This window comes from Lingula anatina, chromosome 9 (genome assembly GCF_051362555.1).
Source record: "Lingula anatina isolate TDL-2025a chromosome 9, LinAna3.0, whole genome shotgun sequence".
In the NCBI taxonomy this organism is placed as follows: domain Eukaryota; kingdom Metazoa; phylum Brachiopoda; class Lingulata; order Lingulida; family Lingulidae; genus Lingula; species Lingula anatina.
The window spans coordinates 19,306,230-19,332,810 of record NC_141775.1 but is presented as its reverse complement, the minus strand read 5'-3'; the positions used below and the strand labels follow the sequence as shown (position 1 = coordinate 19,332,810).

The window sequence follows — 26,581 nt, the reverse complement described above, 5'->3', positions numbered from 1 at the left end:
CTGTGCAGGAAAAATTCTTCCTTTGTTTCTCTAGCTCCTCAATAAACCCGGTGTTCAGATTTTATCTAGTACCCCCAGGTCTGCGGGAGCTGCTCTTTGAAACTAAAGCATTTTTTTTTTTTACCTGAGATAAATATCGCCAGCCATTTAACCCTCTAATTAAGAGGTAAAGTAAGTTCCAGTTAGATGGATGATTAAGATGGGACTTGTAAAGGTAACGGGCATCGTTTACCTCAGTTTAAGAAAAGTATCCAAGACGGAGTGTCAGCGGTTTAATAAAATTAATCATATGCAATAATCCACAGTACCCTTTACTCATTCAAATGCAGTGTTTTATACTACTTGGGATAACCATAATTAAATGCTCGTTAAAGAATTGACTAGACGGGAATGGTTTTACACAGCTTCATGAGGATTTAGATCCCTCGGATAAGAGATTTGAATGAGTATTAACTTTTATCAGAAGCCAGAGAAGTAATCTTATACCCCCTTTACACTGGGAGGCGTCCTTTCTGCGACCATGAAATTTGGCATCGCTGTGGTTTTAATAAGGAGGAACGAGTATTGATTTTGTATCAGAATGAATGCTCAATGATCGGCCAGCTGTCGGCACGTAAAGTATTATAATTTTTTAACTCTCAAATGGGGCCGTACTGCTGGACGCAGAAAGGACGCCGTCTATTGTAAAGGGGGCTTTACAGGTAGACAATGCAGCTCAGTTTGACAGCTAAGCACGCTCTGTTCTCTAGTGGCTCGATTGTCGTCATCGGACCACGTGACCACGTAGCTCATTAACTCCCAGGCCGAGCAAATAGGACTTTTAAAGCCAAAAATTTACAAAATGAGCTTTTAATTTGTGTATTTGGATAAAGATATCGTTAGTTGGGTATGTTTTCTGAAGAATATGTTCCGTTGAGGCCATTCTGACGGTATGAAGCAAATCCTTTAACACAAATAAAGGATCGCAATACACAATTGTCATGGACTCAAGGGAAAAACGTAAGGAATACTCTGCGTCAGAACGCAATTACAGGTATAAACACTGACCTAACCATAAGATCAACATTTACAATGTATATTAAAACCCATTACAATAAAACCTGCAGACAGTATGACATTTTTAATAAAGTGGACATTTAAAAAGCAGATAATCTATTTTGCATTTTTACTTGCTGAGGAAACAAACGAATCGGTAAATTCTCTTAGGGCAGACTGCAATCGGAACCTGCTGTAAGAGAATCACTGATTTTACAATGACAGATCGCGATTGGAAACGGTCCAATGACAGATTTTTAGCGGAGACTACCCTGCATGAATCGTTGGTTGTACTGTAGTGGCGAGAAAGCGCAATGATACACACTGGCCTGACCATGAGATCAATATTTACGAAATGATGACCAATAAAGATAATTGTACTATAAAAATGTTACTCCAACCTTGTATTTCAGCAATATTTACGAAATGATGACCAATAAAGATAAATGCTATAAACTGTACCTCCCCAATGGTATTTCATCACATCCACATGGGTTATCCTCCGCCATGACATGTAGACACAAACACGACTGCGGTGTTCAAATCCCAATTTAAACTTCAAGTGCCGACCTGGCACTCGGCCTTTATTTACACACATATAAGATAGGTGATATAATGTAGGTGATATTCGGCTGCATTCACATTGTTCAGCTGCATTCACACGTTAAAGATAAATACACATCACATCATGTTGGCGTGATCACTTTTCTTTCCCCTTTCTGTGGGGACGTGTCAGACAACTCAAATCTGAATACCTACTCCCCAATTTCTCACATTGTTGCATTGATAGCAAAGGGTAGTTTTAAAAGGCGATGTAATCTGAAAATATGAAATAATTGCTGACGTTGCGAAAACCGTATGTTGCAATAGCTTGCCAATACCCAGATAGCATGCATACGTTGGGCCAACGTTGGCCCAACGTTGCCTTGGTTGACCATGCAACGTTGGCCCAACGTTGGGTTTCCATCTAAGTGCTCACTTTGGCCAACGGTTGGCTGAACGTCTTTTTAATGCCAACGCATTGCCAACGTATTCCCAACCAAACTGCATTGGCCCTACATTGGGCCAACTAATAACCAACATTGCTCCAACAATTACCCAACCTGTAACCAACAGTGCATTTACGTTGGTCCTACTAATAACCAACATCAGTCCAACGATTACCCAACCAAACTGCGTTGGCCCTACATTAGGCCAACTAATAACCAACATTGGTCCAACAATTACCCAACCTGTAACCAACAGTGCAATTACGTTGGTTCTACTAATAACCAACATCAGTCCAACAATTACCCAACCTCAAACCAACAATGTATCCGCGTTGGCCCAATGGTAGGCCAACTGGTCACCAAGTTATCTGCAATTTGCACAACAAATTATGACCCAACCTAAAACCAGGGGCACAGTGATTTACAGTAACCCAACATTGAGCTAAAGGCAAAATCTTTTTTTTGGAATCACATAGGTAGTAGGGCACTGTAATTACACATCTGATGCACAGGCAGATCAATGTCCTGATGAAATATCTTGAGCATCTGAAATCTGCAAACTGCAAGATATGGCTGAAAAATTGGCAAGGTTTCTAAGGGATGAATCCTTCAGAGGACTTGATCTGCCTGTGATCATTTACACTACACCTGGAAAATTGTCAATTAATAATTGTAGTTGAAACAAAAAGATTAGTGATATATTTTGAACTGTTTAATTAATTCATAACATTACATAAAACAAATACATTACACCAACTAAATAATGATATGTGAATTGAAATATAATACAAAAAGACAACAAAGAAAATTTTTAATAGATATTATAATATTAAATTTAAACATTAATAATGTGTCTTATATCAATTGTTACATGATTCACATCAAAAAAATTTTAACAGTCCTATGACTTTTCACCTTATTCCTGGAGTCAAGGCAATTTTCTACTAGTAAAGTCTTTTTTTGCCCCATTTCAATTTTTAAAAACATTTTCAGTAAATTAAATTTTAAACCTGAAACCCTTGTTAATGTCAGGTAAGATGCTTTTCATAGGAACTTTCATAAGTTATATGTCAAGTCTATAAAATCACAGTCTCCTCCATCAGGCAAAATCTCAGACATTGTCTATTTAAAAATCAAATCAGTGGTCATATGAGTTCAATCTTGTGTTTTTTTCTCTCTTTCCTGTCCTGCACCTGCATGATCTTTGGCAAAGCACGATTAGTTAGGTGTATCTTCAACATCTTTTTCTGAACAGTCACAGAAGAGTGTGCTGCACCTACAAATTTAAATATTAAAAACACTTGAAATATAATGCTAGAATTGGTATGATACATAACATGACTGTACCTCTTCCCCCATTACATATTTCATATACAAACTAGTACTAGTAGGTGTGTATTATATGATAATCTCCCCACCTTTTCTAAGTTAGGCAAAAGCCAATATCTTAACTTTAAAAGTGTGTGTCTTGTGTGCAGTAATTTATAGTGATTTATTTAAATTAGTTCTTACGTGTATACTTGACCATGAATTCAGTTTTTAGACAACTGTAATGTACCACTAAATTCCACATCATTTAATCATTCCAACAACTCTATCACAGAATTTACTGGCCAGGATTCATACAGACACATGAGAACAATTGGCTTCCAAGGACTTTTAAGGCTCTAATTCAAATCATTTTCAATGATTTTAACTAATGAGGGCAAGTTATACATTAATACAGTTATATTAAAGTGTACATACCAAAGGAAAAAGGACTCATTTCATTTAAACTTTGTCTTTGTAACACATTGATGATGAAAAGTTGAAAATAAAAGTACAAGTAATGATGTGTTAAAAGGTATTACCCCCATCTGTGAATTACTGTCTGTATTCATCTCAATAAACTACAAAGTTTTAAATAATATTTTTATAAAGACAAAATGCTGAAATGCAAACCTTTTTCAAGCATAATAGCATTTTCAAGTACTTTTCAAAGTTACATTTAAACTAGAGCCATTTAAACTAGTTACATTTAAACTAGTCCAAAGTGCTGGACTAAATTTGAACACTTTTCAAGGCTGTATGGATCCTGGTGCATCAGTAAATAATGGGAAAATACACAATTAAAAAGTCACTTACCAGTACATGCTCACTTCTTATCCTGTCTCTTTATCTATTCATTTTCTAATTTCCAAAAAGATGTCTTCTTTTTATATCCAGAAACCAATGCTTTCAGCCGTAATTCTTGCCTCTTCCTTAGAACATTTCTGACCTTCTGGCTTAGATTTTTGAATTGGCTCAACGGTCAGCGCGCTTAAGACTGTGCTATGTATAGTTGTTTGACCTGTTTGAGCAGGCAGTAGGCAAACTGTTTATATCAAACTGACAGTTAAGATAAACACCTGGCTTGTAATGAATCTGGTCCAGTGAAAGTTACCAGTGTACTTTAATCAAAAGTCAATTGATGCTAACTATAAAATTTAAAATTTATATATTGTGCAATTGTACATTATAATAAGATTTCAATCATTTGTCTGATTTCAATAACAATAATGATAATAGCAATAATAATAAATATGTTTCACAGCATTATTTAAAAATATAAACCTGTTCACTCAGTGATTTTTTTATAGGTGAAGTCTATGTACTATATACTATATCCATTCAGAAAAAAAGACAAAATGAAATATATATATGAGAGTATATAGCTTGGAAGACAAATAAAAGTAGAACACTGTTTTTTAGCCCAAGGAATTTGACAAACTCTTAATAAAAAATAATTAATCCTAAAAACTATATGTTACTGATCAATACATAAGCACATGTGATTCTCAGTTGTGAACAGAAACATTTTTATTATAACAGAAACATTATTCATTTCTATTGAGTTGTTAATTGGATACGTTGGCCCAACGTTAGGCCAACGTATGCAACAAATATGCACACGTTGGCCCAACGTTAGGCCAACGTGAGCATATTGCAGTTATGTTGTGCATATTATGATGTGGTTGGGCCAACGTTGGGCCAACGTATTACTACCAACGCCAACTATGTGCCAACAAACCAACGATTCCCCTACGTTGGCCCAACGTATGCTTGCTATCTGGGTACCTTCTTTTTTGCAGTGTAGAGACAATACTAATGTCGATAGACACATGTGAGCCACTGGTTATCCCTCCCCCCTATAAGGTGGGTGACAGCGAAACGGATAAAATCATAAAAATAATGTCCCTGTTCTAAATTGCTGTTTAAAAAAATCCCAAAAATACTATTAATTACATAGATGTGCTTTGTCCAGATGGTGACGCTGCAGCTATATTAGTTTTCGGTTACAGGATTTTCTCTAATGCCAGGAGAGCTGTCAAAGTGATTTAAACGGCGTCATAAAGGGGGGGGGCACTTCCAAATTATACCAGGAGATTCTCTCAGGAAGTGCTTTTATAACCCTATCGTACAAGCTGGAATAATCTAACTCCTCGGGGATTTTCGTTAAATTGCATTCAGTTTAAGCGCCTAAAATGCCTGACACGCCACCTCGTAATTTAAAGTATTATGGTAAAGTCGGGAAAACTTTGTGGTCTATCATGTTGTTCATGTTACCTTGCGAGGGGTCCAGCTGATTAAATTGAGTTCGCCTTAGAGAAAATCCCTACTGAGATGGAACGGTTCTGCTAGAACGACAAGATTATGGGAACGCAATTAAATGACTTCCTTCTGATTTTATTTTTCCTTTACGTTAAATTTGCCTTTACGTTATTTGGGATTTGACTTCAAAACACTAACTTAAAAACAACAATTTTCTCCCCCCCCCCCACCCCGATAACAATCTGTAGTTTAAAGGGTTTGCTTCATGCCGTCAGAATGGCCTGAACGGAACATATTCTTCAGAAAACATGCCCAACTAACGATATCTTTATCCAAATACACAAATTAAAAGCTCATTTTGTAAATTTTTGGCTTTAAAAAACGTCCTATTTGCTCGGCCTGGGAGTTAATGAGCTACGTGGTCACGTGGTCCAATGACGACAATCGAGCCACTGGAGAACAGAGCGTGCTTAGCTGTCAAACTGAGCTGCATTGTCTACCTGTAAGATGACTTCTCTGGCTTCTGATAAAAGTTTATACTCATTCAAATCTCTTACCCGAGGGGTCTAAATCCTCGTGAAGCTGTGTAAAACCATTTCCCGTCTAGTCATTTCTTTAACAAGCATTTCATTATGGTTATCCCAAGTTGTATAAAACACTGCATTTGAATGAGTTAAGGGAAATGTTGATTATTGCATATGAGGTCCATGTTATTTGTGAAATTCAATTTATTTTATTAAACCGCTGACACTCCGTCTTGCATACTTTTATTAAACTGAGGTAAACAATGCCCGTTACCTTTACAAGTCCTATCTTAATCATCCATCTACCTGGAACTTCCTTTACCTCTTAATTAGAGGGTTAAATGGCATTCAATTTGTCTTGCTTGTATCGAACGCACTCTCTATCTAAGCTTTTCTCCAGTTATCTCAGGTAAAAATCTACCTGTGCGTTAGTTACAAAGCGCAGCTCCCGTAGACCTGGGGGTACTAGATAAAATCTGAACACCAGGTTTATCGAGGAGCTAGAGAAAGAAAGGAAGAATTTTTCCTGCAAAACTTCATAGGAATGTTAACACGGACTTGATCCAGCTTAGACCTCCAAACTAACAGGGTGACATGGGCAATTTTCACAAACAAATCATAAAACTATATTTCAGTTAACCGCCTTTAAAATAAATATACCGTTCTGGGTAAATTAAAATAGTTATTAAATCGCAAGAATATTTTTGACTTAAATGATGATTTTATTATTAATGGAAATTAAGCTACTATATGAGGTACATTTGCTGTGATTACGCTGTCCTTCATGTTTTGCGTAAGTCTACATTTTGCTGTATGTGCTTGTAATCTTTTTAAATATGTGCGTACAATTTTTGCAGGTCTGGTTGACCCCCTGTTATGTGATGAGAGTATTAATTTGGCAATTAGTTCCTTAGCTTATTTGAATAGAATTGCAGTGTAAAATTTTTAACAAGATGTTGGCGAAATAGCCCATTACTCTTTGTAGGTATTTCCCCCGTCAAAGTTTGTCTAAAATTATCTTTCAATCTTTACTCTTTCAAAGACAGTATAAAGTTACCTGACATATTTTCGTGTAAACTAAATGACAAGCCAAGTGTCTCCAGTTCATTCCGTACTCAATTTTACCCAAGCAAATTTTTTTCTTGAGTAGATCTTTATAGCACGTTGTTATAAGCTTACAAATTTGCAAAAAAAAATTGCGTACTGACGCAGAATTTGCGTTTCAAGTTATAAAATAATCAATCTTTTAAATTCTTTAATATTTCAGATGAAATAATCTTCAGAAACAAATCCTCAAAGCATAAACGAATTAGGATAACGAACCATTTTATTATAGCAGTTCCCATTTTTTCTTTAATATAACGCTCTTTTTCCTGTTTTTCCTCAACACGTTTTCTTCCACGGAAGCTTCAAGATACCCTGAGAGCAATTTCTTTTATTAATGTTCGCGACCGTGTTTGAACTTAATTGTTTAAGTATTGATATTTAACGTCATTTACAAATACCAATAAAATAACCCCATGAAATAAATGAGATATATTGAAAAATATGAAAGCCCACCAAGACGAGTTTCTTACCTGTTATTACCTGGCTTGGGAATTGCAGCGGTGCATAATTAACAGGTTTGTTGTAAACGAGCTTTTGGTCAACTACAATGCATTTAAAATGCATCAGCAATCAGTAAGTTTGCCAACTGATGACAGTTAATCTGAAAGACTACCAGCTCTTGATATGATCTAAACCACCTGAGGTGACCATGATCTAGAGCATCGCAACTATTGTCACCGAAGTTAGTAAGTAAGTCACGGAAGACCGTCACAGACAAAGAAAGATTGTCAGCGAGAGCTGCAATTTTGGTGAATCCCACGGCAACACACCGAGGCATAACGAAAATTCCTCAACTCCGTTCAACACAACTTTCCTTAACTTCTCCGTCTGTATGCACCTGCAGCTCAGTTGAGTCTCATAGACCTTTATCGTGATTGTCGTCACAGTACCACGTGACCCAGATCTGTTGCTTCATTTTTGCATATTGAGGTGAGGTTTACTAAAACGCTTTTTTTCTACTAATAGATTGTTTTCATAATTTTTAAATGGCGGGGATCGATTAAAACATACCTCTAGTGTATAGATTGAGTGCTGTATCTTCAAAATTCGAGAAATGGATTTTTACATGAACATTGTCCTTTAAGTACTTTACAACAGATAGGGTGATTTTTGTAGCGATCTGTTTCTTATAGGGTGCATTCCCACAAATCCATCCTACGATCTAGCTCAGGGAAATTCTCACTTTATTGCTTTAAGTGTTAACGGCTAAGATATTTGATACGCCTAATCATGCCGCTAGGGCGTAATTAATCATAGTTAATAATCCCATTGGTACCCATGCGGGCGTGCCAGACAATTAATCTTATTACAGTGAAAGCATTTTAGAAAAAAGGTCCCGCAGACTCAGATTGATCCAGCTATTACGATGGGAACCCAGTCTTAGATGGGGAAAGTTCACCTTTCTCGGCGATCTGGACAGCTGTTAAAGGACAGAAAATATTCGCAGGCAGGTTAACAGAGCATATTAGTCAATTTCTTAGCTGAGATTTTTTCTGTTATCCCCTCGCCTAATAACGCAAAGCAGGAGATATATATACTGTAGGTCGCATTCACAACAGCGGATCAAATATGACCAGCTCAATTGAATACTTCTCACGGGAAATTTATTCAGTGTCTGTAAGCGGACTAGAAGGCAAGCTTTTAGTGGGTTGCCATATTTGACCCACGGACTAGTTAGTCCCCTGTTCTAAATGCAGCCAAAGGTAATTATATGTAACTGCAGTAAATGGGCGTGAGGTTGCAATTGGACGTTTCTATGGGAGCTTCTTTCTCTGTTATTGGCAAAGAGATCAGATAATATCTTTTGTATCTATGCTGAGAAAGTACCCGTGATTTTTGATTTTGACAGGCAATGGTGCAGAATTGATATCAATGATGTGGCTCGTAATAGGTCAGCTGAAAATAACCCATTGTTTTTTTTGGAACACTCGCCTTACAAAATGCCATCTATGAAGCTAGTAAAAGAGTTAGTAAGAGTCTCCCAACCCCATGTCGATTGCAAAAAAGGTGCACCTATTAATATCTTTGTGTATGTAGACATTACTTTTATTTTTATTAAGCCGCAGATGTAGATTAATTGCGTCTAATAGTACATTCACTCGCTATGCATGTGGCATGATACACAACCACCCTCTCAAGATATATGCCAAAACATCTCTGATGCACAAGGTGTTATATATTGCATATATTGCTCAGATGATAGTGTATTATGCCGCTCTTCAACATACGAGCACTAACTGTCACAATACCATTCTGCATCAAGAGGCGTAGGCAAAGAGCATCACTACACCCAGCTCTGTCGTCAATAAAATTCCCATGCCCTGATCAAAGTATCTTGGTTATAGAGGTTAACTCTCTTTTTATCCCCGTCTGCAGGTAAGCAGAAAATAATACCATACCCCGCATACCTTTACCTACAAGTACCTTGGTATGTTTAATAAAAGAGAACTTATTTTTAGAAGACTGCCTTTACAACGACCTGGTTGATCTTGAATAACACAATGGCAGATAAGCGAAAACAAATTCCCTGTTTGCATTACAAGTTGTCCCTGCAGCATTAGCAATAGATGGAAATGATGTTATATTTGCAACTTAGTTTTCTTAGCTCAGGGTTTTAACTGTTTGAAGACAAGCGCATGGCTTTAAACAACATTGTGAACAAAAGGATATCCACCGTTTTAGAACGGTGTTTAAGTTAATAGTTCTTTCATTGTTTAACATTTTCTCAAAATCAGCGAGGTCCAGGCCTTCAAGATCACTTTTCCTAGAAATGGTGAACGTTGAGCTTGTGTTCCCCCCCCCCCTGTAGCAGTACCTTCCCTTGTTTATTATGCGTGTAGGGAAACTATCAAACCTATAAATATTTTAGAAAACTTACCTGAAAGGACAAAGGAAGTCATACCTAATTCACAAAAAAAAAAAAAAAAAAAAAAAAAAAATCAGAGCTTTTTAATGGAGCAGGCGTTGCGTCTGGCGGGGTCACCGCTTGCTAAATAAGTGGTAACGCCACTACATATGACTCGGGCTGTTAAGTTGCATGCTGGATGTTAGGGAAAAATAAGCTGACGAAGCTTAGGGGTATTTTAAGCACATCTGGAAACCGACAATGAGATTTTTCCCTGCATTTAATTATTCAATTACGCGTCTATCTTTGATGATTTAAAGCAATAAAATGTCATCGAATATTGGCGTAATATTTCTCGTAGAAGTGTTAAGCATAGGCAACTTAAAAGCTTTTTTCTTCAGTGCTTAAGAGAAGGCAACTCTAAGCTTTAATCTTCAATCGAACACCTTTCTATTTTGAGGTGGGATAGCAATCGGTTTGGGGCGTATCGTTATCACTGAACAAAATTATATCATGAAAATTGTCATAGTTGACCACATGTCAATGGCCTACAATCCCCTTTCCATCATTTTGGTTTTAAAAAATAGTTTATAATGTGATAAGAAGCCCTTATTTACATAAGCTCACTAAATAAAAATGACTATTTTGCTTTATCAACGATAATATCTGAATAAAACTTTCTGACAGGGTTATGGAGTACTACAATGTTTCATTAAAATGACGTTAAAACGGTGTTCATGGCTGTTCAGGTAAAGAAGAAATTTGAGAATCGTGATTCTTCAAATTTACCCCAAAATCGCAAAAATAACGTCACCCTTAAGATGTTGTGTGTGTAAATGTAATAAGGCCCACATGACCTTAACGTGTTGGTAGGGAATGACTCCGTTAAATATTCACGCGGGTCATTTTCCTTTCCTCTGACAGTAGAGGTCAAGGTCACAAGAGAATAGATGTCGATTTGACTGCTCCTATTGCCTGGTCAACTAACCACATTGATAGGAAAAAATGCAGGGTATATATTGACGATAGCTACAAATAAAGTATATCTGGTTGTTTTTTTTTTATTATTATTTTCCCCACAAAACTGACGGCCACATTGAAAAAGCTCAATGTCTCGGAAGTAGCAACCAAGTCAATTTTACCTTTCTAACGCTAAAGGATGCATTCTGTAGTTATCACTTACAGAAAAGTACACCAAAGGATTCGACTATCGGGCCCATAGCATATTCGTCATTTTGTATTGTGCAATTTGTATTGTGCTGTTAGACCTAGATTTGAAGTAATTGTACAAGTACATGAGCTAATTGTGTTGATGTACTGTCAGAAAAACCCCCTCTGTTGTGCTCGGCATTCTTCTGATGTACCTCACGCAACGTTATCAACGCACTTTCGTTTCCTCCCATAATCCGGGGTCTAAGTACGCCACAAGTGAGCCATTATTTTAGCATTTTCCATCTTTAATCAGGGGCGGATCCAGTATTATTTGAAGGGGGGATCCGGGCACGCAAAACCGAACCACCCCTTGGCTAATTTCAAGAGGAGACCATTGGTGTGATTTCTTTTTTTAGAAATCGAAGGGATCCCCCTGACAACCTCTCAATCCGCCACTGATAAATGACGCCAATGATATAGGGGAAACATGTTAAGCTCTATCATAGACGCAGGTATCAGAGTATCAGAGGCGAGTTTTAAGTCGCTTGTATACACAGACTGTGATAAATTAATTAAAGTCAAATATAGGTCCATAATCCGCACCGGAGTCTATACTTATAATACAAGAGAGATGGAATTAACTGTGAAAATTGACATATTATATACTTACCAGAAGGGGGCAACATCGAAGCTGGTTCAATATGCCGTTGCTGGTTCAATATGCCGTTCAATATGTCGTAGCTGGTTCAATATGCCGTTGATTCGGTGAGGAATGGCTACCCGCAGATTGTCTATATAGCTCACATGTAGCTATTCTGATAGCTGCTGTGGTTACTTTGTTCCTGCAAGTAGTCAGCGAGTACAAGTGCTCTGTGTGGACAAGTATATACAGTTTAAATGAAACAAACCTTCGGCTCTTAGCGTTAATGTCCTTTATCTCAAACGTTCTCACACAAGGCAGAAATGACCCTTAGCAATTGTCGCACCATACCTCTGATAAACTGATGCATGTTTGCCTGCAGCGTTAAACAGTTAAAGGTATTTCATCATGCTCGACAAATTGTGACCAGTAAAAACCCACATACCTACGGTACACGTGTCAGGAAATGTGTCTAGGATGTAATGTTACAATCACATCTATTGGCCAGAAAACTATCAATATCAATCTACGACATTAGGGCGGGAATTCCCTTTTTTTTTAGGAAATGGCGGGAAGGTCTCTTTACGTGCTATTATCTTAACAAGGTGACTTGAGTTACCTGCACATTTTGTAATAGAAAATGTTGTTGGAAATTATGATTTACGCCTACACTTATTCAACTGATGTTCCATGTGTCCCTGCCTATTTCAATATCCCACTAACCAGGTCATACGTGTTTAAAGCAGGTACTAGCCTACATGTGTACCTACCAGCGCAGTAGCTGCTGAGAGAGGATACTGTCATTGAAATAACTCGTTGTATAACAGGTACTAGCATACATGTGTACCTATCAGCACAGTAGCTACTGAGAGAGGATACTGTCATTGAAATAACTCGTTGTATAACAGGTACTAGCATACATGTGTACCTACCAGCACAGTAGCTACTGAGAGAGGATACTGTCATTGAAATAACTCGTTGTATAACAGGTACTAGCATACATGTGTACCTATCAGCACAGTAGCTATTGAGAGAGGATACTGTCATTGAAATAACTCGTTGTATAACAGGTACTAGCATACATGTGTACCTCCCAGCACAGTAGCTGCTGAGAGAAGATACTGTCATTGAAATAACTCGTTGTATAACAGGTACTAGCATACATGTGTACCTACCAATGCAGTGGCTGCTGAGTGGGGATACAATTATTGAAATAACTCGTTGTACTGCTGTGACTTGATCCATAGAGATAAGTAATTGCCACGAATAAGATTCCTTGTCACTTTGTGTAACCTGTGTGGCGTTTTAATTTTATTACCATTATACTTTTCATTCTAACGGCGTTTTTATTGAGTAATGGATTTATAATCTTGAAGATATTACATACTTGCAGGCTAAATACATCTTTGCTCTAAGTTTTCAGATAAGTTTCCAGGTATATTATTTCAGTTTGTAACCATAAATCCCTGTTGTCTCCCTAACCTTGCATAAAGGAAGAATTGCACGTCGTCTATGAGGGCATTCCCAGAGATTTAGATCGATCCAACTAGATCGACCTAACTCCCTGGGGGTTTACGCTAAATTGCAGTCAGCCGAACGCGCACGGTAGTTAATTACCCCCTTACAGCTTGTAGTAGGCGGGACGGACATTTAAGCCGGATTATCTGACAGTAATCTAGTGAGACTCCCCACGGGGATAGATCGATCTAAAATCTATGGGAATGCGCTCTATTACCCAAACATCAGTGATTGTCGGATATTTTAATTCATTTTTGAGTTGCAGCGCCCTGCACTTTACTCTTGAGTTGAGTATAAACGTGCCAAGCATGTGCAGTGGTTATACCCTCCACCAAAGGTCTTCTCATTCTTCTCTACCAGTATCTGATATGAAATTGGTTGAAAGACCCCTTATGAAAGTCAGGAATCAATACACACGCTCCATTTTATATATGGTTGACATAATGACGGGTGATTGAATCATACCATTAAGGCAATGAGACCCGAAAGGTGGAGGTTCCCTTCAGAAAAATGATACATAAAGTACAAGGAGCTGTTACATGTAAGGACTTTTTCTTAAAACACTTACGGTGTGATGATTGTGTACAGAAAACCCAAAGGCCAAACTTGTATCAGAAGAGCATTATCCTATATGTAAACAGACACTGTTAACCACTGAACTTCAGCGAAATAAAATAATTAATTAAATAATAATAAAAAGAACTGAGGGCAATGTCTCTAGCCTTATAAATGTATACACATAGATGTATATCTTCATAACATAACTTCATTAAAAGTAATACAGAGACCACAAGGGGTGCTTGGATTCCTGAGAATTCCTTGGAAATCCCTGAGCACTATAATATAATTACTGCGTCTACTAAAACATTGCATTATTTGATTTTATTTGCCTCATCTGTAATTTAATTTACCTTGCTTTTTGTTTGATAAAGAATTATCCTTGCAGAGGAGTATTTTATGAAATGATCCAACAAAATAATGTAGTTCAATTAAGGTCAAATGACCTGTTGAAATCATAAAAATCAGACTATATTATTATAATTATTATTATTATTTGAAAATTAAGTTCCTTCTAACTAAAAATTTGGAAGAAACAGAAAACTGCATTTCTCTATGCCAATTTGACGTGAATGCATGTGATTGTTTCTTGAATTTCCTACTTGCTTCATTCAAATTACTATGCATTACTTTTAACCGCTTTAAAAGTAAACAAAACTTGGCAATGTTAAATTTTAATTTGAAGGTAATTTTTCAGTGTTCGAATTCAAGTTGCCGAATTGGGGTGGGGGGGGGGGCATGTAAAAGAGGTCCAGAATATAGCGCATGCGCGGTAGGATATACTGGCAAGAAGTGTAAGATCAGGGCAGCCTGTGCGTCGTGTTCTACAAACTTGTTATCAGCTTGTAAAGGCCAATACAAAAGTGTCCGCTGCTCGCGATTTCAAGATATGTCTTTTTCTCGTGCACACACACACACACACACACACACACACACACACACAAATGGACATACATGTACGCACATCACTTATTTTTATATTAAACTTTTAAATAGTACGTACCTTATCAATAAGTACATGTATGTGTATGTGTTTGTGTGTTTCAGGTTAAAGAAAGTCCGAGCCATGTTTGCATCGTCCATATGAACCACTCCAAGTACAAAAAGATCGAGTGTTGCTAAATAAAGTAGGAAAATGATAATACACGCCAATCATATTGCATTTTGTATATATTTTGCAGTTCTGATCACCTAAGACAACGGTAAGTAGGGGAGAGCGGGGTGGGTTGGAACGCGGGTAAGTTGGAACATTGGCTTTATTTCTTAAATCACAAGACCGATCATGTGCTCCTTCAGCATAAAAATGTCACGTGGCATGGTCATTCATCCGGTAAACTTGTGGAAGTTTCGAAAATGCAGTAAAAGTTTTATGCGAAAAAAACTTATTTTCGCTACTCGAAGTAAGTTTTCATATTTTTGACATTCATCGTGCTGTAAACTAAAGTATAAGGATTATATCACTGAAATTGTGCATAGCGTTTAGGGCCACCTTGATGTTCAAAAGGCTTTTGTTTTTTTTAATCACTTCCCACGTGTTAAAGAAATACAGTGTCATAAGTAGGCCATGACGTCATGGGGGCTGGTCGGAACATTTGACATGGGGCCAGTTGGAACACTGTCAGGGGTGTTCCAACCCACCCCGCACGGTGTTTTTCATTTTTTAAACCTCTCTAAATGTTTTAATTTCAACTTTAAAGAGAGTAGTAACGTAGTAACCCAGTACAACTCCAACTGGAGACGGAATCTAGCTGATAGAACATCTCCAAGATGCCGGAATGTACATGCGTGTAGAAGATACAAGGGGGGGGGGGGGTCATTGCTTGTTAAATGCAGTTCCTAGCTGTTTGGTCGAAAGGGGTCTGCATGCCCACAGTTGCTTTTTGCGATAAATTGCTTTTAGATGTGGAAGGAAATGTTGATTATTACTCTGCTTTTCGCGGCAAAATGAAAATATTCTAGCTGAGAGCCTATGTTATGGATAAACTATACAACACCAATTCTGCCGATGTGGTTTTAAATGTTTTGTGTAATGGATTGGGGGTTGCTGTTAATGTTTAGTGAACGACGGTACAAAATCCGCCAGAAAGGACAAACATTCACCTCGTAACTTAGACAAAGATTCAGTTGAAATCTCAGTTGCCCTCACCGGAAGAGGTGCTACAGCACACTAAAGCTCACTTAAGAAAAACCCCAAACAGCTCAAGTCCAGCAATAATTAGACCCTTTCCAAAGGCTCACCGTCGCATTCCAAAGATTAAAAGAAGAAAACAATGCAGTGCAGTACTAACTGACACACCTGAAAATGAGCTACTCGAAAAAGAAAAGGCCAAGCCCAACAAAATTAAAAAGGACAAGCGCAACAAAAATAAAAAACAGTTTAAGATTTCTAGTCAATAGAGAAAATCAAGAAAAGGGAAATTAAAGATGACCAGCGATTCTGAGTCAGAAGAAGAGTGGCCATGTCTGGTTTGTGGGGAGCCGTTCATTAACAGCCGACCAAAAGAGCAATGGGTTAAATGCATTGTTTGTCTAAAGTGGTCACATGAAGACTGTACAAAGGTTGACCAAGTGTAGGGCCTACATATGTCAGAACTGCGATTTTGATTCTGAGTTGTTGAGTTGAAAGAGATACAGTTTTCATTTGTAGGTCTAACATACTGTTGTTAATAGGTTGAGTTATATGAGTTCAATTTCTTTTCTCTTAAACTACACCACTTTTGTTATCATTATGAAATGAAGTGTAACTGGATATGGTTTATACATCGAAAAGACTATTTGAAAGCAAATTGTAAACGTAAAAAATGCTTACAAACTATGGAGATACGAATACAAAGTAACACGTACTTGTTGGGAAATTAATATAGATAAACCTACTCTTAAAATGAATTATACTTTGAATTTATATGCAAGCGTTCCAACTCGCCCTCTTGTTCCAACTCACCCCACTGCCTGTTCCAACTGACCCCGCGGGTGGGGTGAGATGGAACGTTTTAGGAGCCAACTTTGAGCATTTATTACTCTAAAATAAAAAGACCTACTTGATGTTTTATTTCATAGATAAGTGCGGCATATAATTTTCCCCTATCAGATTTTTTATTTTTGTCCCGAAAGCTTTGACTGCTGAGATATCGCAAAAAAGGTGAAAACTGTTCCAACCAACCCCGCTCTCCCCTACGTAGTGTATATTATTTTAACAGGGTTTATGTAGAAAGAAGCAATTAGCTGGTAGCATTATATGTCCCCTTTTATGACCCAAGAAAAGAGTGTTTAACAACTTGCAAAATAAATAAATGAAAGTGAAAAATGTAAATAGTGGAATTAACTATTGATGTAAATGTATGTTGGTCACATGTATATATGTGTGTGTTAATTAACTATTGGTGTAAATGTATGTTGGTCACATGTATATATGTGTGTGTTAATATACTTTAGATTACAATTGTAATATAACGCATAGCTTAGGTTTCAGAGCAGCGTCTATTTAGATATTAAGTATCTCTTGGAGTATTTCTATGATACATTCATTATAGCGTGCATTGTTTAAGGGATTGTTTTTATGTAAGATAATTAAAGCAGAACAATGTATATATATCCACGGTCAAGTAGTGTAAAGTACTGTAAGTAAGATATGAATGTAGAGAAGCTTAACTTCCTATGTATGTAGCTGAACCAACTGGAACAAGATTATCCTTATAAGATTATGCGATTTTGTCTGACAATTTGAAATTAAAGACGCAAAAGACGTGTCTCAAACTTGTTTTTATGTATGATAATTGTACAGGGCAGTATATTCCATAATATATACGTTGCTCGTAAGATGTAACAGATCTCTTCCCCCCACAGACCACCACTGTCGTGTTTTACCGAGGATATCACCATATCCCGATGACACTCAGTGACACACCCACTGTGACATTTAGCACCATGAAGCTGCCATAGAACAAATGATGACCTATTGCCTCAGACCTTGAGGTATGGACAATTAGGAAAAAATTTAGACTTAAATGATAATTAACGATGAAATTAAGTTTCTGGCCATTTCTCCCCCACAAAATATAAAGTAAACTCAGAATCTCATTATCAGGATTGGAAATAGTGTGGTTCAAGTATCTCTCATATACGGAGTGCCAAATATCTTGGTGTCTACCTTGATTCTACCCTCTCAATTGATAGGTAAATCTACCACATACTGTATTACAGTGTAAAGTGTAAATAGCACATCACATTATCTCCATGGCAACTTAAACACACACACACACACACACACACACACACACACACTGTGGCCTAATAACCAGCAGCTTATCCAGGCACTACAGCAAGAGAAGTGGAATACGATTCCAAAGACGCCATCTGACGCCTTATACCCCTGCCACACTAGAGGCAGAATGCACAAGAATGTCGTCGGAAAGATATTTCTTTGTGCATTCCTGGATATTCAAAGAGCATTCTCAAAATTGCGAGTGCATTTCAAATAGTTTTACCCATTCTTGTGTTCGGCCTGAATGTTAAAAACTTTCGAAGTGCATTTCAAGTGGAAAATTATCGAATGGCATTTGAATAGTATTCTAACAGCACTGTGACTACATTCTAAATATTCTCACAGCATTCGGACAACATTCGAAACATTCTGATCACATTCTAGGGATATTCGAACTGGCACGCGATTTAAGGCCCCCGTCGCACTTATTCGGAACCAGCAGGAATCAAGATAGAACCAGCCAGAATGAATTAATTGAAAAATTCGTGCCATAATCGGGAGTAAATTTCAAATTGCAGTCAGAATATTCCGAATGAAGTTCAAATACCGTACGAGTGTGGTTTGACTGCTGGCCAAATACAGGCAGAAGTGTGTAAGAAGGTGCCTCGAATGATATATGAAGCGAACTCAAATGCAGTCAACTGCTCCCGGTATGGCTGCCAATGATGGTTTGAAATGTAAAAAAAATTAAACATAATACAGCTGAAATACCTAAAATACTTAATTAAAATTACTTTCTCACATGTTTAGAATGTAACACGATGCCAATAGTGTATAAATAATGCCACAGGAATGGTAACTGGTCATAATGTTTCGAATGCTGTCGGAATGTCGTGATAATATTTAGAATGCAGTCATAGTGCAGTTAGAATACTGTTCAAATGTCATTCAATAAATTTCCTCTTGGAATGCACTTCCAAAGTTTTTGACATGACAAAAACATTCAACCCGGCCACAAGAATGGGTAAAAATATTTGGAATGGACTCAGAATTTTTAGAATGTTTTAGAATGCTCTTTGAATATCCTGGAATGCACAAAGAATTGTATTTCAGACGCCATTCTTAATCATTCCGCCTCTAGTGTGACGGGGATTTTATATCCCGCCAGCATCCCCAGAAATGCACTGCATGACGTCACACCTAGCCCACTGCGCATGCGTGCATTTTTAACGAGTTGCTAGATTGCCATAGGAAAATGAATGGGTTTGCGATTCGTGGGTAATTCGTGAGAATTGACAAACTAACGGCCTGATGCCGATAGACAGCAACGCTGTGCTATGCTTCAAGCAACTCCTTACCAAATATCGTTAGGGTTTTTAAACAAGGCAGCAAAGCTGTCAAATGTACAGACAAAAAACAGAAAATAGAGATGCAAAAAAGATCATTTTGTCAATTTTGATGCAATAATAAATAATGCTTATAATAGCACTGTCAGTCAACACTGAATTTTAATCATGCACAACAGGTAAAATGGTCAATAACATCAGCGGACCTAGAGATATTTTCTGACAGTATTCCAAAGTATCTATTTTGATCCATCCTCCATTTTGATGGTCTTCTAACAGAAAAAAAATAGACATCAATATAAACTTAATAACTGACTGTCTTCCGGAAGACCCAGAAGATGGTCTCAATTCACCCCTTCAATAAGATTACAGTTTCAGGACCATGAGAGTTCAAATTCACATGATGAAAATCTCATTCAAAATGATGACAGTGCATAAAATGATATTACATAAGTAACATAATGTTTAAAGACATAAAAAACAATACAACTGCTTATGTGGAAATACAGAAATGTCAGAGCCTCAGGCGGATGAGAGTTAAAAGTCACAAATGCAAGTGTTTGAGAAAAATTTATAAGGGAAAACATAACAAAACTAGAAAAGCACTCCGAGAGTGCAGACCTCTGCCAAGGCAGCAATTGTTGATTTTTATTGATCATTGTCCTCTTTGGCCCACTTCTGACAGTTCCTGAAAATTTCAGCAAAATCGGTCCATAACTTTTTGAGTTATGTTGATGACAGACAAAAAGGGGTGAAAATATAACCTCCTTGGCAGAGGTAAATATAATTCCAATGAAGCTGCTATTCAAACTTTTAATCTTTGAGTTTGATATATATATATATATATATATATATATATATATATATATATATATATATATATATATATATATATATATATTAAAAACTTATTTGCAATATTAAACAAAATTTACCTGCATAATTATCACTGCTTCCTTATTATTAATCTAGCAGAGAGCTTAACCTTTGGGAGTTTACAGGGAAATATCAACAAGTGTGCTTTATGTAATCTCATTTAATGGCCTATTCAATAGGCCAAAATGACTTTATAACACTGAAATTAGCTTTGTGATACCCAAGGGAAATTTACAGACTGACCCTCTCAAAGGTCTTTCAGGCCCATAAGTCACAACTTAAGAAAAGCACAAAACAATAATGCACAAAATAGGAGACTACCAATTCTGATGCAGTAATACATTATGTTTAACTGCACAGTCAACATCACATTTTAATTTTGCACAACAGGTAACACCGATGAAAGTAAAAGCATAAGGCTTCAGGCCCATCAGAGTTCAAGTTTATACTTAGAAAGTGCCAGAATGAGAACAATGAAAATTCACAAAATTGCATAAAATTCAATAATAAATGATAACCCAATTGACCTGGCTTTCTAATTTGAACTGCATGCCAATCCTAAAAATCATACTTATAAGTTAAATATAATAATAAGTAACACAGTTTTCTTTTCGTAATGTTTGCAGTAGCAGTGCAAAAAGATTATTGTCAACTTTGATGTAAAATTACATAATAAATTATAGAATAATTATCACCAATTTTTGATTATTGACTATAAATAGCATGGACATGTAGAAAATTTGATTACCATTCGGCTACATGTCATAGGAGCTCAGAGTCCCACAATGAATATGCCAAAAAGATAATGAATATTTCACTAAAATGTATAACTTCCAGAAAAAGAAGCCAATTAGACTGCTTTTCCAATTCGGGCTGCATTTTAGTCCTGTGTTTCTTTTTTGAAAGTTTGACAATCATAAGTAACACGGTTTTCCCATAATGGTCATCATGGCAGCAGCACCAAAAATTGTATTTTCTTCTATTTTGATGCAACATAACATAATGCTTAACGGCATAATGACCATCAATTTTTAAAAATAAAATATACGTGTCATGGATTTTCAGAAAATGTGACTAGCATGGGTCTTCAAGCCCGTGGAGGTTCTAAGTTGCACCTTGAAAATGCCAATAAGTGAAAAATTAAATGTTCACAAAATACTGTTAAATTGCCAGAAAAATTTACCAAACAGACTGCATTGCCTACTGAAGCTGTATGTTAGACCCATGTTTCTTTCCTGTAAGTTTGAGAACAGTAAGTGACATGATTTCCCTTAAATGGTCATCATAGGAGCAGTGCCCAAAATAGGGGTTTCTTCAAATTTTGATGCAACATTACATAATGTGTAACAGCATAATGACCATCAAATTTTATTAATAAAATATTAGTAACATGGACATTCAGAAAACGTGACAAGCAAAAATCTTCAGGATCATGAAACTTCAAAGCCACACCTTGAAAATGCCAACATGTGAAAAATTAAATTTTCACAAAAAACTGTTTAACTGCCACAAAAAATTACCAAACAGACTGCACTGCCTACTGAAGCTGTATTTTAGTCCCATGTTTCTTTCCTAGCTGTAAGTTTGAAAACAGTAAGTGACATGGTTTTTCTTAAATGGTCATCATGGGAGCAGTGCCCAAAATAGGGGTTTCTTCAAATTTTGATGCAATATTACATAATGTTTAACAGCATAATGACCATCAATTTTTAATCATAAAATATTAGTATCATGGATATTCAGAAAATGTGACTAGCAAAGGTCTGCAGGCTCATGGAACTTCAAAGTCACATCTTGAAAATGCCAAAATGTAAACAAGACAGCACTGTTCTTAAATGGGTTTATTTCCATTTTTAACATTTTTTTAACATAAAACAAAATAAACAGTTTGTTGCCATTTTTATATGACCAACTAAGAAAATTGATGAGATGGGAAAAATATCAATAGTGTTAAATGTCCAATTTCCTCCATTCTGAGATTCTGAACATAGTGGATGATTGAATCCGACAAACTGCAATGATATTAGTTTATTCCCATTTTTGACACTTTATTACACAATACACGATAATAAGTTTACCATCATTTTTACATAATCAATTAACAATATTGTAAAGATGCAGGAAATATCAAACAAACACTTTTACATATCTTATTAGTTCAATAATGAGACTGTTAACATGCCTAAGAATTGAATCTGAGGAAATGTGAAAAACAGCATAACTTCTTAAATAAAGGCCCGATTATGCTGATTTTCGAACTCAACCTGCGTTTTAGTTAGTTTGACTACACCTGTGAGTATAATGACAATTGGCCAATCTGTTTTTCTTATATTGTGTTATTAGTGTTGCATATATGCTGAAAAAAGTGAAAAAACAGCGTAACTTCCCTAAAAATGACCCGATCAAGCTGATTTTCGAACTTGACCTGCGGATTATGAATATTCATCAGTTTTGTAAGTTTCAAGCCAAAAAGTAAAATGGTTTTCCACTTAGACTTGCCCTTCAAGAAATCGACGGAAAATAGCTCATTTTCAAATTTGAATGAACACTGTTGAAAAAGTATATAAGCTCAAGCTCTCAGATTTCGCACATAGGTGCGATATTATGTAAAGAATAAATGTTGTAAATTTCAATACAATTGGTTGTGTAGATTTTGAGATAGAACGCTCTGAATGTACTGCAAACCATAACACTTACGCCTTCAAGATCTCGACGGAAACCGGAAGTGCGTCGTGACGTCATTCCATTGTGCTTGGGAAGATGCTGGATGATTTTCTGTTGAGAAGGACTTCGTTTTTTATCAAAATATTAAGTAAATGACTTTGCAAACCACGCATATAGTTTTTTTTAAAGTAAAAAAAGCTATTTAAGACTAAGTTTTGTTTTTTTATTTCGATTTATATTTCAATGTTGTCTCATGTTTTCATAGCATTTCAAGAAAGTTCAAACGATTCACGAATTCGGCTTTTAATGATGTCTGAAGCGTGTAAGGCGTCATATATGTTTATAGAAAGTGTATTAGAAATTGAACTTAAGTAAACGTACTGAGAACGAACTCTAGACTCACAAATAGTGTTTGGTCATAAAAGATTTTACTTTTCTCAAAGACCACTTATATTTCCACTACAATCTTATAATATACAGAGGTAGTCCTAATTACGTATACCGCCCCATTTTAATCAAAACGGAAAAAAGAATACACACACATTTTATCATTTCAAGATGAACAATGTGACAGAAAACAAACAATCACAGACGACAGAATTTACAACAGACATGAAGGGGCAAATGAAGGGCCACAAATTTATGTACATTACTTTATCTGTAATATTAATACGTTGAAAAACTGTAATTATAATAATAAACAATATACATGTTGAAAAGAACTAAACCAATACTCTTTTATTCTGATGCCTGCCAGCAGTTATGGCATAAAAAAACGTCCAAAAATGTGGGTGTTTTCGCGCAAGAAAGATGTTCTTGCGCATTGCAAACGACACACCGAATAAACTCGTACACTTCTTCCACCAACTCAGTTGTGCTAGTACTTGGTGGCTCCATACCGTTGCATACGGTACATATCGGTGCCGGCCGACGGGGTGTAGGTCTACTTGGTGCCACGGTTCCTTCCCGCGGTTCTTCAATGAAGAAATTTCCTGCCACGATGCCCATTCTTTTTGCCCTCTTTTCATATGCTCTTTTCCTTTTCTCTTCTTCCTTTTTCTCTTTCTCCTGTCTTCTTAATTCTTTTCTCCGTTCCACTTCCAAGGCCTTTTGTGCCTTTCGATCGTGTGCCTCAGCCCTCTTTCTCTCCCTCTCCTCGCCCGCTCTTTTCTTCTCCTCCTCCTTCTCTATCCTTCGCTTAGCGGCATCTTCCCTTTTCTTCTGTTTTTCTTGAACAATCCTTTGGCTTTCTTCCTCTTTTCTTCTTTTTTCTGCCATCACTTCGTCCGACGTCAGTACTTGCGATCTACTATAATCTGTTGCAAATCTTCTTTTTCTCATGGGTGCCCCTTCTGCTGGTACAATCAGCACTTTCGCGATGGTTGGAGACACTATGCCCATCTTCACCATTGGGTGTTGCTCAATCTTGCATATGTGACCACAGTAACAGACAGGTGTCGCGTCAGTAGAGTCTGTTTGCGTCATCGAGTCCGTCTTGTCTGTCGGCTGTCCATTGTCATCGTAATATGTCTGAGTGGTTTGGTCTTTTCTCTCTTCGTCGTCACCGCTGCACTCCAATATGAGGCAGCACACGTCTCCACTTGTCTTTGTCTTCTTATGTGCTCTGTCGTTTTCTATGTATTTATCTGCCTTTATAGCCTTTGGGTTGAGTGGCCATATCCCTGTAGTTTTGAAAGACGCTGATAGTTTTTCTGGTGTTAGTGCTTTCCTTCGAGCAGATTTAAAAATTGCTGGAAAAGTTGCTTTAGTGATAAGAAGGTTTTTCCGTAAAAGACTGGCGGATTTTGCAATTTTTCTATACTCCAATTTTAGATCTTTAAAAATTTGATCCAGGGGTTGTAAAAAATGAGAAGTGTGGGCTGGGATATTAAATAAAATGATGTTGTTTTCCTTAGCACTGTCAATAAGACCTTTGGAAGCATGGGCTGCTAAGTTGTCTTGCAACAATATCAAGGGCCTGGCAGAGGGGGCGTGTTTCAAGAAAATTTTGACAAACCATTGCAAATACATGTCAGAGTCTATGTACCCCGACTCAGAGGAGCCATAAAGGGCGTCTTCCGGCCCTTGCTGTATGGCTTCAGGTGCTGGGGGACAGCCCTCGAATATAATCATCGGTGGCAGCAGCTGGCCAACGGCACTGCCACACTCCACGACAGTAACATGGTTGGCATTGGTTACCTCTCTTTCATATGGGAACTGTTTTCCCTTCTTGGCGACAACTTTCGAGCTTGCTTTAGACTGAAAGTAAGTCTCATCTACATTGTAGATTTTACTTGGATCGGTAATGTTGTGCAGTGCGAGGGTTTCTTTTAGTAAATCAAAATGCGATTCTGCAACGGATGGCTGCGACATGACGGCTCTGCCTCTGAAAAATAATTTTCTAGAACGGTTAGAGCACAGCGATTTTGCCTTTAAGTACCTTTAACACAATGCTTTTGTTAAATGGAGGAAAAAAGCCCACACTCATATGTGAACATTTTAGGTTGTAAAAAAATTGAATTTGCAATGACCATCATTATTATTACCACAATCATTATTATTTTCAGTCACAGGCACACCTATTGATTAATCCCGGCTTTCTTAGAGAGAGCTCGGGGTGCCTTTGCCTAAGGCGCCACCACCAACCATCCGATGCAAGAAACTCCACATTTGGGTCCCTTTCTTTCATGATCCCTTTTGCAAAGTGCCCCATCAGGTCTCTTGTCAGAGGAAAACCCCAGTCAGCCATAAGCATAGCATAGGCTATTAGGGCTTCCTCGTCGTCTGGGTTCATTAACGGTTTTTTCTTAGGTGTAAACTTCAGTCTTCCTTTTGTGATAGACGCATATAAGAGAGAGACAGAGAAATGAAGTGAAACAGGATATACCTTAAGAGCAGGACAGGAAAGAGAATTTGCCCAAGGCAAGAATTAAACAACAAATACTCATAAAATTAAAATAAAAACGTTTTTATTTACAAACCAATTTACGTTTTAGTTTTTCTTTGTTTTTATTGTTATTAATACGAACATAAAATGCAACTCATACCGTCATTACCAGCGTATATGCTCACGTATATTGTTCACCGGTTCATTACTTTTATAGTCACTACTTGTATATTCTAAGATTCGGTACCTGACACATGGTCACCAATCGTTGTTACTGGCACACCAAAAGCGCGTGACGCTTCAGTCAACGTGTACGTGCCTGCTTGCACAGACAAAACAGCTGCATCTAATTGTTCTAAGTTATATTTCCGTGGCATTCTGAAAACTGATTTGACATTTTTGGTTTAATTAATGTTGTTTTAAAATGTAAACACACATAATTTGGGCTTTTATTTTAGATAAACAAACAGAACTAGGCCATCCTTTGCTAAAGTTGGATATTCTAAAGGATTTCTTTTTAAATTAAACTTCAATATCAGTTACGTACGTAACCCGTCTTGTAACAGTACTATTGTAAGGGTCTCTAGCGGCAATTCACCAAACTACTACATGTGTACGTATGTTGTGACACACATTATTGACTCAAACAAGAAAACAATCCTAACTACA

The 26,581-nt window shown here is 37.0% G+C and overlaps 4 protein-coding genes across 17 annotated transcripts in view; 1 reads left to right on the top strand and 3 right to left on the bottom strand.

The window, feature by feature from the left end:
• Positions 1 to 12,296, bottom strand: part of LOC147760096 (E3 ubiquitin-protein ligase NHLRC1-like) — a 111,414-nt gene extending 99,118 nt beyond the window's left edge. Inside the window, exons 1-2 of one of the 6 annotated variants that reach the window (XR_015331032.1) lie at positions 4,149 to 5,319; positions 1,498 to 3,300 (exon numbers count right to left, since the gene is read on the bottom strand). The gene's annotated coding sequence lies outside the window, so the exon portion shown is untranslated. Of the gene's footprint in view, positions 1 to 1,497; positions 5,327 to 8,305; positions 10,128 to 11,892 lie in introns of those variants that run through there. The other 5 variants (XM_086995359.1, XR_015331030.1, XR_015331029.1 and 2 more) reach the window with 5 other exon arrangements.
• LOC106168600 (uncharacterized) overlaps positions 1 to 26,581 on the bottom strand; it is a 348,468-nt gene that overhangs the window by 184,300 nt on the left and 137,587 nt on the right. The window lies entirely within an intron of this gene.
• The window catches only part of LOC147760093 (DIS3-like exonuclease 2), a 145,275-nt gene that overhangs the window by 72,021 nt on the left and 46,673 nt on the right, over positions 1 to 26,581 (top strand). The gene's annotated exons all lie outside the window — the stretch shown is intronic.
• On the bottom strand, positions 3,243 to 25,436 carry LOC147760095 (uncharacterized). Its single transcript, XM_086995528.1, has 2 exons — positions 23,864 to 25,436; positions 3,243 to 3,300 (listed from the first exon to the last, which is right to left on the bottom strand). Exons 1-2 carry the CDS (start codon positions 25,396 to 25,398, stop codon positions 3,243 to 3,245), a joined length of 1,593 nt encoding a protein of 530 aa, XP_086851654.1. The 5' UTR covers positions 25,399 to 25,436.

Excerpts from the sequence above, each read along its gene's own strand:
- LOC147760095 (XM_086995528.1), bottom strand. The coding sequence starts at position 25,398 with ATGTCGCAGCCATCCGTTGCAGAATCGCATTTTGATTTACTAAAAGAA. Across the intron at positions 3,301-23,863 it reads GAAGTGTACGAGTTTATTCG|GTGCAGCACACTCTTCTGTG; the intron begins GTGTGTCGTTTG and ends TTAAATTTGTAG.